General features: G+C 39.8%; 1 protein-coding gene across 1 annotated transcript in view; it reads right to left on the reverse strand.

Moving 5' to 3' along the window:
• Positions 1–18,757, reverse strand: part of Dpf3 (double PHD fingers 3) — a 258,374-nt gene that overhangs the window by 10,565 nt on the left and 229,052 nt on the right. The window contains exons 9-10 of the mRNA XM_048798917.1: positions 9,991–10,103; positions 8–89 (exon numbers count right to left, since the gene is read on the reverse strand). Coding sequence (XP_048654874.1) covers positions 8–89; positions 9,991–10,103 — 195 coding nt within the window. The remainder of the gene's footprint in view (positions 1–7; positions 90–9,990; positions 10,104–18,757) is intronic.

Raw genomic sequence — 18,757 nt, forward strand, 5'->3', positions numbered from 1 at the left:
TCATTACCTTCTGGGGGCTCTGCCACTGGGGGATTTAAACAGTACATGTGATAGCCACGGTCACAGTCGTCGCAGAAGAGTAGCTGGTCCTGGCAGGATACAGAGCGGGCAGAAGCGAGGAGAGAGATTCGATTATTTGGGGCCAATAATCTGGCCCCCACTCATCCCTCCAGCCATGTTTCCAGAGATCAACCTCGCTGGGTTCCCCTTCCCAGGTGACTCTGGAGTCCTCATTGCCCCCTGGACATGGCTTGTGCTAGATTTCCCTCTCTGACTCCCAAGCTGTACACATCTTCTCCCCACCCTAGGGTCCTGCTCGATTCATACCTCCTCCAAGAAGCCTTCCTCAACTACCCACTCACGTCCAAGTTTAAAGGGATTCCTTATTCTTCTAAACTCCTATAGCAAATAACGCCGCTTCCAAAGGGCAGAAAACTAATTTTATGCATCTTTCTATTTCCCGTGATGATTGCCTCGTATATAGAAAGTACTTTAAATATTTGAAATTTTTAACTGAGGTCCTCCAGTCTCTACTCTTTCCATCTGAAAAGCAGACGACAGCTATACTTGGTGGTAAGGTTCTTGAAAACACAAAACCTAAAATTCTGGGTTGTAGGAAAAAGCAAGCAGTACCCTTCTTCGACTTCCAAAAGCCTTCTCCCAGGCTGGAGGCCGGAACTCAGGTGAGATCAGGGGAGAGGGTGTTTTTGTTTTTTGAGGCCAGGAGATCAGTTACAAGGTTGCTCTAGCCACCAAAGTGAGAGAGGATGGTGGGTTGAAGTAAGACTGTGGCATGGAAGAAAGAAGTGGGTTTTGCTCCATTTAAAAGTCATTAATTAGATGTGGAGAGTGACAGTAAAGAAATCAAGAATGTCTTCCAGGTTGTGACTTAGTCAGCAAGCCAAATGACAGAGTACCCACTGAGACATGGGCTGGAGAGTGAGCCCATAGGAAGCAGAGGGGAATGTCAGCTACCAATCTCCTGATCACCTAGTAGGGATGAACCTGGAGGCAGCTGGAGATCTGTAGAGAAGTCTGGACCTGAGATATGGACTTGGAAGTCATTGATAAAGGACAAAGGTGGCAAATGAAGGTCCTAGAGTGGAGAGCAGATGTCATTGAATTGATGCTCATAGAAAGGTATCCATGAACCCTTTGAAATGATATGCAAAATTTTGTTTATAGGTAGAAATGTACTTTTTTTCCTCCTAAGGAAAGAGTACACCTATAGCTTTCATTGAATTATCTGAAATTAATTAACCCACAGAGGTTGCTGAGAAGGACAAATTGGGGAACACCAATTTAAGAGACAAGAGAACAAAGAAAACTAAGAAGCACAGTCCAAGAAGTAGGATGAAAACCAAGGCATGATGGTTTACTCCCCAAACGTTGTAGCCTGATATCAGAGCTGAAGAAAGCTATATATGGTGATATGCTTAAGGAGTAACAGGAGATAAGTTTGGATGGAGACAAAAAAAAAATAGCAAGGGACTTGGCAGAAACGATATTACTAATGTCCTAAAGACATCAATAATCCCTACTCTAGGGATCATATGAGAACTACAAGAAGATAGAATACCCTGGATTGGACTTTCCCAGAGCAAAATCAGGTCTCGGGCAGTTTAAATGCATTTTTCAAAGATTGATCATTGACTAGCACCATTTCTCTTCCTTTCTGTTTTCTTTTCAGGTTAATTCCTCCATCAAAACCACCAAGAACCCCCAGTTCATGCTAACTTCCATGAAAAATACAATTTAAGGACATCTTACTACCACGTATCTAAGAACCAGGGTCCACCTATGGTTACACTTCCAGTAGAATGGGAATCTCATTCTGGGATATGTAGGGAAATTCCTGACCATGTCATGTGTACATGACCCTAATGCCCAAGCAACCTCCTGACTCCACACTCCTTCCCTGAACCCTTTCCTAAGACTCTGCCAAGTCAACATCAACAACAACAACAGAAAAGCACATAAACAGTTTGTAAAGCAAAGACCACAATCAACCTAAATATCTGTCAATAAAGGACTGGTTGAATAAACTGATGAAGAACTATGCAGCTATAAGAATGCAGAATACATCTATATATTGCTCTGAACTTATTTCCAAGATATTCAGTGGAAAAAAAGCAGAGTGTAGAAAACATATATCTTCTTATGGATTCATATGTATGCATATATGCTTACACTTAAACAAAATGAAAAGATAAGCCATACTTTTTTTTTTAAATGATCACCCATAAGCAGAGTGGGGAAAAAGCATAGAATAGGTAAGGATAGAAGCTAGATTTTCATGAGTATATTATTTCTTCATAGATTTGATTTTAGAGCCAGTAAATATTTTACATAGTCATTAAGCAAAATTTAAATTATAATATGTCCCTATAAAACAAACAAAACACAACAAAAAAATCCCAAAATGAATATAATTACATATCCAGCTGGTGGTATAACCACACAAAAACTATTCAAAGTGACTTTAAAACAAGTAATTTGAGTGTACTTCCTTAGTAGAATATTTGTTAAAGACAAAAATAAATGCAAATATGCACTTTTTCCGGCAATTATATATCTTACATATATATACATATATGTGTGTGTGGATATTTTTTTTTTTGGTGGGGGAGGTATTGGGGATTGAACTCAGGGTCACCACTTGACCACTGAGTCACATCCTCAGCTCTATTTTGTATTTTATTTAGCAACAGGGTCTCACTGAGTTGCTTAGCACCTCACTTTTGCTGAGGCTAGCTTCGAACTCACAAACCTTCTATTTCAGCCTCCTGAGCCACTGGGATTATAGGCATGTGCCACAGCACCCAGCAGCAATTATACTGTGATGATATTCTAGAACTTTTGCATGTGTATCAAATGAGTAATAATGTTGGTATCATTGAGAAGCAAGAATTTTGATATGGTTGAAGAAAAATACAAATGTAAAATCAATGAGGTTAAATGAAATCTCCACAATTGGTGCTAGATATGAACTGGAATATTAACATAAATTCATGGTGTATTTCATCTTTAAAACACCCACAAAAATATTTTCTAGCTCCATCCATTGAGAATGTCCCTAAGCAATAATAAACAGAGTAAAAAATAGCACCTCCAAAAAACATATTATGTTCTCTATAGACCATTGCCCACTGAAAGGACCAGTAGTCTTCGGAGAACTAACCGATTTCAGGTCTGATGGGATGAAATGTGCCAATATCTTTACATATTAGAAAGCAAGGAAGCTCCCAGAGGCTTAGGAGGCTGAGACAGGAGGATCATGAGTTCAAAGCCAGCCTCAGTAAAGGCGAGGTCCTAAGCAACTCAGTGATACCCTGTCTCTAAATCAAATACAAAATAGGGGATGTGGTTCAGTGGTCGAGTGTCCCCTGAATTCAATCCTTTATACTCCCTACCACTCTCCTCCAAAAAAAAAGAAAGCAAGGAAGCTATCAAATGTTATTAGGATCATGTCCAAAGGACTTAGTTTTCAGCCTGAATGTGTTTACACTGATCAAAGGTAAAGCAATTTTAACTATAATGGATTGAAGCAAATAAAATATATTTAAATCCTTGAGTTCATAAAGATAGCATTCTTAAACACTTAGTCTCCTTTGGGAGGTGTTAGGAAAAATCACAATTTTTTAATTTAGTTATTTTGAATTTTAAACTAAGGAAAAAGTTGCAAAAAAATGGTAAAGATTCTGTAAACACTTCACTCTAATGTTATCATCTTACATTACCACGGTAGAACCAGGCAACAGGAATTACCATTGGTATGACATAGTCTATTATTTTAATTTTACCACTTTTCTCACTTATGCTGTGTCCTTTTTCCTGGGATCCAACCTAGGATCCTACATTGCATTTATTTGTGTTTTCCTCTTGTCCCTCAATCTGTGATGGTTCTTTGGTTTCTGTGTCTTTCGTGACATTGGCACTTTGAAGAGTGCAGGTCAGGGACTGTAGATGTCATTCAGTTTGAACTGGATCTTTTCTCATAAGATTAAAATAGGCATGCATTTTTGACAAAAACACCATTGCAGTTATGCTGTGCCTTTCTCAGTACATCAGGTCAGGGGGTCATCCACGCTGGTATGTCTTGCTACTTGGAATGTTAACTGTGATCATAAGGTTGTCATTGCCACTTTTTCCATGTAAATCCACTATTGTCCTCCCTCATAATATATTAATAAGTAATCTTGTTGGAGAGAGAGTTTGAGATTATGTACATATCCCATTTCTCATTTTATGCCCACTAATTTTTATATCAATTAATGGTTATTGCTTACAATAATCACAAAAGTGATGTCTCCCTAATGATGATTTTCCTGTTCCTTCTACATTTATTCTTTGGAATTCTGCACTAAGGAAGCGCTTACCTTCTCTCCACTCATTTATTTATTCAACTTTTTTAAACATAAGTGTGGATATTTATTTTATTCTTTAGGTTATAATCCAAACACATCATCATTTAGTTTCTCACATTTTCCTATATTTGACCATTGGGATTTCCTTCAGGTTGGCTCCTGTGTCCTGCAGACATGTCCTATGGGTTTCTGAGTGCTTCCTTCCTTTCTGACACCACAAGATGCTTCAGGCTCATCCTGTGTCCTTTTCCCCAGTCCTGGCATCAGCCATTTCTCCAAGGATGTCTGGTTCCTTTTACTAAGAATGGGACTGAGAACCAACATCTGGGTGCTATGCATTCTCATTGCTTCTGAGCTGTCATTGCTTCTAGCTTCTGGCTATGAATTGAATTTGGACAGTGCTCCCCAAAGGTCTAGATATTAAAGGCTTGGTCCCAGGGTGATGACATTGGGAGATGCCGTTGACCTTTAGAAGGTGGAACCAGGTGGGCGGTCTTTGGAATCATGCCTTCAAAAGTTGGTGTAGGACCCTGTTATTTTCCGAGCTCTCTAATTTCTGGTTTATGATGTGAGTGGTTTTCTCCAAAATGTGCTCCCTGTCCAGAACCTTACTAGAGGCCCAAAGAAATGGGGGCCACCTGGTATGAGATTGGAATCTCCAGAACAATGAACTAAATAAATCTTTGCTCTTTACAAGTTCATTGCCTCAGGTATTTTTTGTAGTAACACAAAGCTAGTACAGTCCTCCTTTCCAACAGTTCTAGGAAATAAACACAGGCATGTATGTGTGTGTGTGTGTGTGTGTATTATATTATATTATATTTTAAAACATGAGTTGATATTGATACTTCCTATTCCAATCCAATGCCACAGGGTTCAATATAGCCTTCCTCCTTTGTTATTCTTTCTCTGACATTTAGAAATCTGACTCTCACTGGCCACAATATTGTTATTAGTTCAAGCCTAGCATGAACATAGAGTAGTTTTATGATTACTATTTCATATACCAATGAAAACAAATCTTCTAACTAGAGTACAATATTTGTGTGCAGTTATTTTGTTTTTAGCCTTATAATACAGAGTCACAATACTATTTTTAGAAATTACTTAATGTAGTTCTTTTCCCCACACTTTAGTATGGCTATGTTATATATTTATATTATAGTTGGATTTGTTTGTTACTGTTTTTATTACATTTTCATTTTTTCCACATCCTGGTTGACTAAGTAGTTATCTTTTGGGGAGATATATGAAAACCTTATCTCGATTCTAAGAGTCAGAGCTATACAAAAATATATTCACAAAGAAATGTTGATCCTCCCTTATCCCTACTACCTTATTCCCATCTTACCATTTTTTCTCTGCTGGATTCCCCTGTATTCTTCCTGTATTTCTTTTACACAAATGCATAGGTGTATATTTTCTTACATCTACTTTTTTTCTTATAATAAAGGCAGAAATGATAGACATTGGATTTTACTTTGATTTTTTTTTCACTTAATAATATATCCTGAAAGTCATTCCATACCAATTCATAGACATCCTTCTTATTCTTTTTTACAACTGTATAGTGCTTCATATGCTTGGTCCATGGTTTATTCAACCATTCTTCTGTGCATGGACATTGAGGTTGTTTCCAAAAATTTGTAATTATAAACAATGCTACCATAAATCACCTTTTGCATATGTTTTTACATACTGTTGGGGGTAGATTCCTGTGAGTGGAACTGCTGAGTCAAAAGTGGAGAGCCCAGTGGTTTTGTTAAGCATTACCAAATTTCCCTCCAGAAGGGTTGTCCCACTTTGTATTCCCTTCAACAGTAAATGAAGGTACCTGTTTGCCATACTTTCAAGAGAATATAGGGTCATACATTTAAAAATTTTTTTGCCCACTAGATGAGTAAGAAGTTGTATTCAGTTTTGTTTTAATTTGAGTTTCTTTGAGTGCATCTGAACATTTATTTCCCATGTTTCAGGTCCATTTTAATGTAGTTCATGAATAGTCTTCACATTTTTTTTTCTCATTTTCTATCAGGTCCCTAGTCTTTTGTTCCTCATTTTTAAGAGTTCTTTACCTACTAGGGACATTTGCCCTTTATCCTTGGTACATAAACCACAAATACTTCCTCATAGTTTGTCAGCTGTCTTTTGACTAGATCATATTTTTTACTTTGCAAATGTCTTATGGAACTGAATTGATCAATATTTTATTTCATTGCTACTAGATTTTAAGTCACAGTTAGAAAACCTTTCCCTATATTTGGAATAAAGAGGAATCACTCATGTTTTCTTCTACTACTGGTATGGTTTTCCTTTCTACATTTAGATTCCCAATCTATTTGGAGACTGCTCTTATGTCTGGTGTGAGATATGAACCTAATTTTGTCTTTTCCCAAATGGCTACCCCACTGTCCCAGCACCATTCATTAAAAAGTCTATCTTTGACGTGGAAATTTTAGATGCAACCTTTATCCTATAGTACATTTCCATACGTAGGTGGGTCTATTTATGTGCTTTCTATTCTATTCCAGCTGGTCTATTTGCCTACTCATGCATCCGTATCATACTATTTCCAGGTAGAGACTTTCTCATGGGTTTCCATGTCTGGTAGAGCCAGCTTCCATTATAGGTTGTTTAACCAACATTTTTCCTGTGTATTTCTATGTTTGTTTTTCCATATGAATTTAAGTGTCAACTTATCTAACTCCATAAAAAAAATACTTGTTGGCCCTGAACTAAATTAAAATCATAAATTAGCTTAGGAGTAATTGCCATCTTAAGAATGCTGAGTCATTCTACCCAAGATCACAGTATATCTTGACATTTGTTTTTTGTGTCTTTTCAAAAGTTAAATCTTCTCTTCATATAGGTTTTACATATTTATTGTTAAATACATTCCTCTGTATTTCTTATTGTTGCTGTTATTACTGGAATTATGTTTTCTAACTGGTTTTTTTTTTGTATATATGAAGATTCCTAGGTATATTCATTTATATCCCGTTAATTTTTGTGCTTGAGTTAGCTTTATCATCGATTCTCTAACGTTTTCCAGATAAACTATCACGTCATTTGAAAGTAGAGTTTTACTAAAGGTTGAGTATCCCTTATTTGAAATACTCAGCACCAGAAGTGTTTTAGATTTGAGACTTTTTTCAGATTTGAGACTTTTTCAGATTTTGGAATATTTTATGTACATAATGAGCTACCTTGGGAATGGGACCCAAGTCTGAGGGCAAAATTCATTTACATTTCATATGTTTCAGCTTATACACAATAAGCTGATGGTAATTTTATGTAATATTTTTGAGAATTTTATGCATGAAACAAAGTTTTGTGGTATAGAATTTTCCACTTTGTGTCACGTTGGTACTAAAAGTTTTCATAATTTGGAGAATTTTTAATTTTTAAATTAGCAAGGCTCAACTTGTATTTTGTTATCCATTGTTATGTCTCTAATTGATTTCTCCTACCTAGTTGTTCTAGCTAAGCCTTTAGAATAATTTGAAAGGTAGAATAATTTGGAAGTTAGTAGAATAATGAGCATCCTCACCTGATTCCTAATCTTAGTGGAAATGCCCCTAGTGTTTTCCCCATTAAATAGATACTGGCTTTAGTTCTAAGTTTAAATATTTTATCATGTTAAGAAGGTATCCCATAATTTTTATTTTCTGGAGTGTTTCATGAATTGTTATTTTAACCACCATATTATTTTGAAAAATGGTAAAGGTAAAGAAGCAAGCATTTATCCTGCCTTTTCTATATATTCTATACCTACAAGCTTGGGTTAGTTTCTCTTTGTAGAACTACTCCAGCTCATTTACAAAGAAGAAATTATCAAACGCAAATTTCACTATTTGCAACCCCTCATGAAAGGGTCAATCCGATTGAAGGTCATCAATAGAGTCACCTCCCAAAAAGAAAAGCTATTTTACATACCTCCTGATAAAAACACACATCATCATCATCTACAAAGCAGTCTTGCCATAAAAGAGAGAGACGGGAAGACAGACACAGAGAGAAGTGGTGAGGGGAGAGAGGGACAAAGACAAAAAGAGAGAACATGAATTAAGCCTCTAGCTCTAACTACCAATTTACAAGAAATACAAGAGACAGAGGGAAATGTCAAACTCCACCAGGAGGCATTCAGTAAAATACAGTTACGGGAACTCTGTGGAACAAATGATATAATTTCTTCAACAATGGATTTAAGGTGGGCAAGAGACAGCAAGGTAGAGGGTGATATGGTTTGGATATGAGTGCCCCCCCCCCCAAGCTCCTGTGTTAATACAGGAATGTTCAAAGGTGAGATGATTGGACTGTGAGAACTGTGACCTAATCAGCCCCTTCTAGGTTGAATAGACTGACTGGATGGAACTGTAAGCAGGCCGGGGAGCATGGCTAGAGGAGGTAGGTCACTGGGGGCATGCCCTGGAAGGGTGCATCTTCTCCAAAGCCCTTCCCATCCCTGCCACTCTACTCTCTGCTTCCCGGTTGCCAGGAATAGAGCAGCACTCCTCCGCCATGCCCTTCCACCATGATGCCCCGCCTCACCTTGTACCCAGAGCAATGGAGTTGGCCCACCATGGACTGAACCTCTGAAACTATGAGCGAAAATAAATTATCTATCCTCTAAGTTGTTCTTCTTGCGTATTTTGGTCACAGTGACAAAAATATGACTAACAGAGGGGGAAAGAATATATTATTTAAAGAAATATATATATATATATATAAAATAGGAGATTTAACCCAGAGGTGCTTTACCACTGAACTGCATACATCTGTAGCCCTTTTTATTTTTTAAGACAAGGTCTCACTATTTTTTAAAGGAACCTCAAATATATATCGACTAATTACAATGCATGGGCCTTACTTGGATTCCAATTCAAATAAAAATACTTGTAATGCAACTTATTGAATATTTGTTTATATTAAGGAATTATTGGGTTTTTTTAGCTTTGTTAATATTTGGGGGGTTTTTTGTTTGTTTGTCTGGCTGGTTGCACGGTTGGTTAAAAAGTAAGTCCTTGTCTTTTTTAGATACAGGTGACATATTGGCAAGTGAACAGATATTAGAACTATGACTAAGTTCTATGATTAAGAAGGTAGTAGTATTTCTAAAAGATCGGGCATCTACTGACCATTGTTGAAGCTGATGTTGGGTTACATCAGTTTCATTATTTTACTTTTGTATGTTTTAAATTGTTCATAACAAAATTTTTTTTTGAAATTTCTGTATTATTATATTTACTTTGTAGGCTAAATGAGATCAAGCGCTGTGGGATGTAGTGGAAACAACCAAGTGCAACCCAGCAACCCACCTATAAGCAATGGTCCCCCTGTCAGACACTAAGCCCTGGAGGGCTCATGGCCAGGTCGCTCCCAAGGGCAAATGGCCATCCAGGCAGCCACTGCCAGCCACCTACTGCATCTCTTGGCAAAGGCACAAAGAGCCCCGACAGTCCCTGTAGCACAAGGAACCCAAGGGATGTGGAGGCAAACAAGGCCCACTGATGTTTTCCTCAGGAACCCAGGGCTGAGAGTCCTGTCTTCCTCTCCTTGCTTCAAAGGACTCCCAGCCGCTTGGACCCCCCACCACCAACAACAGAGAAAGCCCCAAACTCACATCATTCTCCGAGGTCCCACAGAGGATGCAGGATTTGCATTCTATGCACTGCCACTTGTAGGTCTTGACAGCCTCAGTCATGTTCAGGGTGAACTGTAGGCAGGTCGGGTGACCTGAAGGAAACCAGAAGCAGCAGCATTAAGGCCAGAGGTTCTGACCTGTCGCCCGCATACACCACTAGCCCAAAACACATCTAGGCCCAGTGTGGAAAAAGACCAGGGTAACACAGGCTGGGAAACAGGGCCCTCCCCACTCTCCTCACCAACCCTTCCCCATTACATCAGTTGGAGGCCCCAAGGGAGAAACGAGCATTAATCCCCTTACCAGGGATAAATACCATCCAGCCCCCCTTACTCAAGGAACCATGCCCCCCGTAAGCCTGCTCAGTTGATGAGAGCAGAAAGTGGTTATTGGAGAGAGCAGAACACACAGCATAAGGCAGCCCCCGGAGACACCAGCTGTATCTCCCAAGGCCCAGCTTCAGTCATGGCAGAAGGAACACGTGATTGGTTAGGTGGGGCTTCCTGATCACACTGCCTTGGAATACACGGGAGGAGGTCAGAAGATCATATAAAGGTTTCCAGGGACGGTGCTCAAAGGCAGTCAGTGGCATTACACTGTTATCAAGAGTGTCTGTGCTCACAGCCATGGGACTAGCAAAAGACTAAGCCCTGAACAGTCCCAGGGACTACAGAAGGAAATGAGGCAGGGGGGTTGGGGATCATCCTTCTCCAGAGCTTCCAACTCTGCCATCCCCACTGTATGGTGCATCCGATTGCCTCTTTCATGTGAGGGCGTTTGGACCTTAAAGGATACTCTAGACAGGGACAGCAATTAGGGTGAGCTCCACCTAGTGCCCTCCAAGGACAGGATCCCATATGGTAGGTACCTTGGGCCAAGCCATGTCCCAACAGGAGGTGCGCATGTCTTCCTTTCAGACCCTCACAGAGTAGCAGTTCTCCTGAACTCTAAACCTACGTGTTCCACTACACACTTGACCTTTCCATTGGAAATCTCACAGACTTCCCAAATTGAACCCACTCAAAACAGAATGACTCTTCTCCTCAATTCTCTCTCTGTGTTCCTTCTATAGTCTTCCTCGTCTGAGTAAGTTTCGTTGCAATCTGTCCACCTCCCAACACACTTTTCACCTAAAAAGGGGTCCCTCCCTCCCTTCCCTCCTTCCTCCCTTTCTTCCCCTCCTCCCTCCCTAACTCCTCTCCTTCTTTCCTTCCTGAAGATTTACATTTTTATTTGTGTTTTCTTACCTTAAAAGATCTTTTCACCTATTTGCTTGGAAATAATGATAGCTTTGTAGGAAATTACAAAATACAGTCGCAGACCAGAGGTAGACATTTAGGAGCTTTTGCTAAATAAGTGGTGACTGAAACCATAAGAATCAATGAAATCATCTAGGAAAAAGAGAACAGAGGGAGAAAGGAAAATAAGAAAGGAGAAGAGAGGAAAAGGTCTAGGACTGAGCTTTGGGGAACTCAACTATTTAAATATCAAAGGAAAGAACCAGCGAAGGAAATAGAAGGAGGGTCAGAGGTAAGAAGCGACCTAGGCAAGTATGGGGTGATCATAGCTAAAAGAAGAGATCCCAAGAACGAGGATTTGGCTTACTGTGTTCCTGCCACAGGTTCTTGAGCTTGTCGTTGCTCCATTAAGACCCTGAGTGGGGGAGTGTTGGCAGATCAGAGCAAACGCACCCAACTAATAATAGCACTCTCCAGAAGCGCCTTCTTCCTGAGGAAGGAAGGTCAGTGATTCCAGAATGTGGCAGACCTGTGCATCTGGAGTTAGGTCCGTGGGTGGGACGGGCCTGGTGTGTGGGCTTCATGCACCCAGCAACACTCCACAGATATTTGTTGAGAGCCAACTCTGTGTCCAAGTTCTCGTAGACTGTGCTGTGCTCTGAAGGCATTTTCTGAGATTGATTTGGACAGAATGGACAGAATGGTAGCAAGCAGGTTTGGAAACTCCTTGGAAGTCTGTGAAAAATTCCCACAGGCTTCTCAAGATGGGCTCTGGCTGCAGAGCTCCTGCTTCTCAGAACTCAAGACTTATCACTCAAGTGTGAGAGGAAAGAAGGGGATGGAAAGAGTATTGCAAATTTTCGACCAGGGAAAGGACAGGGCAGTCATGCAAACAGCCGTGGGCAGGTGAGAATATTGTGCCCAGAATTAAATCCTCCTGTCAGTGCCACTATACCAGGTCAGAAGACTGTTTCCTCGATCCAGAAAGTGGAAAACTCATTTGCCATATAAAACTGCAAGAATAAGATTTCTTATCTACCATGGAAATGACTTAATAATGCATACTATTGGACAAAAGAAAAAGTTTCTAAGGAAAGTGAAGCTCATTTCTAAGTTTTACTGCTAGGACTCTTTATTTGTGCCCTGAACTAATTCCTGAGACCCTTGGAGGTAAGAAATAACAGATACAGAATTTCCAATCCAAGGTTGGAAGAAAAAAAGGGTGCATTGCTATAAAGCAGTTCACTTATAGATTCCTATCTTGATCTCTTTGTAAGTTAATCACCAGTTTCTAATGTACTTACTTGGAAATTTCAATTTTCCAGGTCTTCAGTTTTCTTAAAGCAAGGAATACCTATTTTGCTATTTAAATAGTCCAATGTATTGAAAAGGGAGACAACTCTTCCCAGGTCCCTCTGGGTGCAATGATTCAACAGAACATTTATAAGATTCCAATTACCAAAATGAATTTAGAAAGTGATGCAATGTACATGATTCATCCCAGCCAGAATATTAAACACACACACACACACACACACACACACTCCATTCCTCAGAGCTCCTCCAAAATTGTTCTATCAGGAGAATTCAGTAAATTTCCCACCCACTTGCTTAGTTGATCCAGTAATGCACTTGGTGTAAGGAGGCATTCTTCATCCAGCCTTAATTCCTTCCCAAACTGACCTCAATTCTCCCTAGAGTTGAAACAGGAAATGTCACCTATGGCCACTATATACAGGAAACCAAACTCCTGGGCTGAGCTTTTGGGTAATAGGGATTTGGCCTCAGGGTACCATTTCAGCAGATGGGAAGAAAAGGGAAACAGTAGGATTTGGGAAACTTCTCAGACAGAAGACAGGCTGTGAAGCTGGAATACCAGATGTTTAGGGCACTAGAGTCAACTGAGCTCAATAAAAAGAAGATGGGCTTCTAGGAGCAATGACGGCTGCCTTGCCACTCAAAGAACACATGTGCACAGATGTGGAGAATGTTCCAGGGGCAGCAAGTGGGATTTGGGGCATTCTGGGGAGAAGACACAGAAGTAAGTATTCGTGCAAAACCAGAGTTAGTGCTACATTCACAGATGCCTGTATGTCTCTATCCAGCTGCCCACGAATATGGATGTGTTCAACCTTTTGGGGAAGAAAATATTTAAATACACCTTGTTGATTAAGCTCATGTTATGATGGTGACTTAGCAGCTAACACAACACACTAACCAGTCAACCTCGCCCCATAGATACTCGATACAGTGAGAGAAACAGTTCATTTTCAATAAAGCCTTGGCAAAAACTAATATACAAACTGCTATGATGTGTCTCTTACATTATGACCCTTATTAAAAGAGTTTTTTATTTCATTATTGCCAGTATTTAATTTGGACTAGGCTCAGCCACATCACTGATTAAATTAGAGGTCTAGGGAAAAAATTATCTTGCTAGGTTTGTGCTGAAAATATAAATAAAATAGCTACAAATAACTGTGAAACTAGCATGGTCTATTATTTATTCATTGTGAAATTATAAACATCTAATTACATTTTATCACCTTATTTATCAATGTTGATCTCTCCAAAAACTAATTTCTCAGGAAAGGAGAACCTAAATATCCATGGTCTCAGGCAAATAAGTACAAAATTCAAATTGTGCGCTAGAAATCATATTATAACAAAACACACAGCATCAATTTCAACCTGAAATAACACCAAAACAAAGTTTCCATGTGCATTCATTAGAAAATAATTTGGCAAATTTCTAACAGTTTTCTATACTCATACACATGTGAAATTTTTAATATTTACATATTGCATGCAAATATATATGAAGCTTTAGCTAAAGTATTTTTGCAAAGTACAGTTAACTGAATCATCATGCTAAAGAGTAATTTGAGGAGAAAAAAAATATATTACTAGCTCACTTTGGGAAGACAACTCATTTAATCAGATCCATTTCCATTCATATTTCTTTCTCTCTTCTCTCTTCTCTCTTCTCTCTTCTCTCTTCTCTCTTCTCTCCTCTCTCCTCTCTCCTCTCTCCTCTCTCCTCTCTCTCTCTCTCTCTCTCCATTCCTCTCCCAACACCCTCCATTTGAGACCCAGAAAGAAGCCTCTGATTCATTACATCATTACACTTAATCTATAAAGAGGTACCCCAATTCTAAGCAATCAAAAATCTAAACTCTTTACATATATATTCTGACTAGCATATTAACAGTGCTTCTTGTGTATTATTTCTTCAGTTCTACTTCTCAAACCTTCTGCAATGGTCTGCAAGCTCCCCTCTGTCTGTCTAGAAGTTACTTCTTATGCTGCAGATACCCACAGATTCCTAACCACAATGGCAGTCCAGAGCCAGCTGAATGGCTCCCTTTTTTTCTTACCATTTTTTTATGTACTTCAAAGAGGACAAAGAAGAGAAAGAGAGTGGAAAGGACAGAGACCAAACAAACAAAAACACATTAAAAATAAATGATGGTGTGAGCTGTGGCTGCCTTTTGCTTGGGCAAAACACCTTACCGTGCAGCAAGTTCAATATGTCTTTGAGGTCTGCTTACGCTCCCTCTCAAGCTGTCAAGCTCTTCGACACCCAGGTATCATGTGGCACGCACACCACAGGGGTTGCTGCACCAATCATTATTAGAAATAAACATGCACAGCACATTATGCAAGAAGAGCAGGGGGACTTTTGATGGACTAAACAGCAAAGGGCTCCTGGTGCCATTCTCAAATGGCCCTAGAAATCCCCCATTTTCACTGGTCGAATATGGTCCAAAGTAGAGTCTTCTGGAAATGGATCTACGCCCATCTATAAATGTGAGGACATCGTGATTGGTTCTCTTAAAGTGAAATAATGGGATGGGGAAGCCTTGACCTAGATTTATATGACTTCCTTGATTATCCCATACTGAGGCCAAAGCACAACACTAGAAAGATGTCAAGAGTAACATTTATGGCCCCAAAGTTCCTAACTCATCACTGCAGCTGAGAATCAAAGGCAATTGATCCATTCCTTTGACACTATTTGTTGAATAAAACACATGTGGCAGGCACTCTTCTAGGTATTGGGGATATAGCAATAAGAAAAACCAAACCTCTGTCTTCCTAGAACAACTGCCACAATTTGAGATGTGTTGTAGCATCTGAGTCCTTTGGACGAGTAATTTCATCTCTCTGGGCACTAGGATAAGAATAACTAAGTTATTCATTATTTTAGGATATTATTATAGGATAAGAATATGTTATTTGTGAAGTGTGGCTCTACCAATGCCACCCATAAATGGTATTTTTAGAGATACTACCAATCCCAAATAGCCTATCTACTTGGTGGAATAAACAAGGCTTCTAAAATTTTCCAGATAAAACTCAAAGTGAAAAAAAAAGAAGACATTAAAATAGCCAATAAGTCCTTCTAGAATCCATGTCAATTATTCCATGCTGACCAGCCCAGTCTAGTCCAATATCAGCACCAAAATATGGCCATGGCAGAAAGTAAAAGAAGTCTAGAAATCTAATGCACCTCTCTCATCAGCCACACCACCCATCCCCATGCCATACGTTGGGCCCCGTACAGATGAGCTTTCATGAATCTTCAGGCAGACAGAGGCTTTGGGTAAGGATCCTTCCAAGAAGAACATTAGATCTGGGTTGAACTGGTTGTGTTATAGCAAGAAGATAATGCCAGCCAGGGAGTGGAAGAAGAGGGTCATCCATAGGAGCAATTCAATTGACTCTTCTTTTAAATTCTTAGCTGGATTTGTAGCTTATTGGCTACCATCTGCCAAAGTGATGCTTGCCCCACAGCCATGTATGAAGGCCACTCTGAAGTATTGTCCAGAGCTCAACATCCATCTGGGATACAAATCCCTGACATCGGGAGTATTCAGCCATGGGCTCTGGGTTTTCCCCAGGAAAGTGAACAGAGGAGGACACTGTCATCTGTGTGCTTCCTTTTGTCCTGAGTCAGTCCATCAGGGTTTTGTGGTGTCTGTGATTGATGTGTAGCTGGTAGAAAATGGCAGTCATTTGTTATCTCTTGATTGCCTGTGATCCCCCAACTGCCCACCTTCCCTGAATTAGAAGATGAATCCACAGGTGGTTTAAGTTCTTGAGTTGTCTGAGGACCTTTGAGGTAGTATTTCCATTTTTTTCCTTTCAAAGAAATTTCTTAGAGTTGTGCTAAGTCAAAAGAAAATGGATGCTTTCTTGCCTTATTGTAGGTGAGAATGGACAGCAATCCTAGAAACGCCTAGAAGTAGAGTTCACAACACTAAGACAATTTGTGTTATATTTTTAAAATCATTTTTTGATCCAATTTTGAGATTTCTTCTGACTTTGCAGTCTACAGAGTGCCTACTAACTGCCAGGAACTATATTAGATGCTAATGTTTCAAAGATGAATGAGATATGCGTCATGCCTTGAGGAGCTCTAGTTTAGTAGATGTGGTTGGCAACCTGTAGTGTGGCCACCAATAGCCCCACCTCCTGCTTCCCACACCCTGTGGAATTATAAGTATGGGCTGTACTTCATGACCTCTAACTAGCAGAATATGATAGCCAAGATCAGGGGTTTGTAAGCAGAAGTGATAGGATGTCACTTCTGATATTAGGTTAAAAAAAGTCAGGGCTGGAGTTGTGGCTCAGCGGTAGCTCACTTGCTTCAGCACCACATATAAATAAACAAATAAAATAAAAGATCCATTTACAACTAAATATATATTATATTTTTAAAGCCTATAGTTTTGATCTTGAGCACTCTACCTTGTACTTTGTGTATGTGTTATATTTTGAGGTGCTAAGGATTGAATCCAGGGCCTTGCATATGCTAGGCAAATGATCTACTACTGAGCTATATCCCCAGCCCTCTCTCGTCCTTTCTTACTCATATGGAAGGTACCCATATGACAATGAATGAAAAGAAGTCTTGGTCCAATAATTGCCAGGAAGAACTAAATCCTGCCAAAAACCACCTAAGTAGGCTTGGAATCAAATCCTCTCCCAGTTGAGCCTTCGGGTATTACCACAGCCCTGGCTGACTTGACTACAACCTCATGAGACAACTTGAGTCAGAGACATCCAGCGAAGCCATGCCTAGATTTCCAACTCACAAAAACTAGGGTAATGAGTGTTTATTGTTTCAAGCTATTAGGTTTTAGAGTAATTTGCATGCAGCAACCAATTACTATTTGGGGAAAGACAATGTTTTTTTAAATGACTTAACACAATGTGATAAATGACATAATGGAAGAATGAATAAAGTTGTTACAGATGGGAAGTCACTGAGAGGAGATAGCGTATTGGGGGGCCTTGAAGGATAAATAGGAGTTTTCTTAGTGAAAAAAAATAAAACAGAGAGAGAGAGAGAGAAGAGCATGACAGGGAGATGGAAGAGCAAGGAAATGTGATGGTCCACTCAGCCAAAGAGGAGTAGTTCAAGAAGCACAGGGGGAAAGGGGAAGGGCAGGAAATGATGTTAAAAAGGTTTCAGGGAAAGATTATGAAGAGACTCTTATGTAGGCACAGGAATCTGAACTTGACTCTGAACACTGAGGACTCCTTGGAGGCTTTAAAGCAAGGACTGATTTTCTTGTACTCACGTTTTAGAGAAATTACTCCAGTGGCAAGTAAATAAAGTGGGGGCGGCTGGGGAGGGTCACCAGCTGCATTAATGTATTCAACGGATTTTTACTGAGCACATCTGATACATGCTGAGCAATGAATAAGAGAGGCAAAAAAATCCTACCATTGTGGAGCTTATGTTCTGTTGGGGTCATGGGTGCCAGATAGGCCTGGAAATCGTGAAAATAAAAGTAGAAATGTAACAGGTAGTCAACAGGCATGATGCCCACCTCAACATGGGTGTAAGGAGGAGAGAGGAGTCAAAAATGATGCCAAGGTGGGGCACAGAGTAGATGTTAACCTGTTAGCTGAGGTGGAGGCGGAAAGCTTATAGTCATACACCTCATGATGACATTTAAGTCAATGACTGAGGGTATGTAGGATGGTGGTCCCATAAATTCTATTAATTTGGAAATCATCAGGTTTGGATGGCAGAGGAAGACTTGGAACTTGGTGAGATACTCAGGGGGGAGGCCACAGAGCAAAAGTTAGAAAGGACTTAGTTGGGAGTAGGGAGGCAGGTCACCATTGTAAATGAAGGCTTTAAAAGGCATCAAGGGGAAAAAAAAAAACCACTGGGAAAGATGAGGACAATGTGCTCAGAAAGGAGAACATGGAGAAAGAAAATGATGATGCCTAAGGAACAGGACGGGTGGTACCACCACCAAATAAACCATGGAGTAAGATAAGAGCCGGCCTGGACAAGCCACTGGGGGTTACAACTAGAGCCAGTTCCAAGAGGAATGCACTCTCATGCATCTCTGGATGGCTGGATGCTTCCACATTGTCAAGAGAAGAATCCACATGCAGATGGTCTCAGAACACACTTTGTTGGCCACAGGCTTTGTCCTCCACATTCAAGCTTGGAAGTGCCATGTGAAATAGTCATAGGAATG

The sequence above is a fragment of the Marmota marmota genome, unplaced genomic scaffold (genome assembly GCF_001458135.2).
Source record: "Marmota marmota marmota unplaced genomic scaffold, marMar, whole genome shotgun sequence".
NCBI classification, from domain to species: Eukaryota; Metazoa; Chordata; class Mammalia; order Rodentia; family Sciuridae; genus Marmota; species Marmota marmota.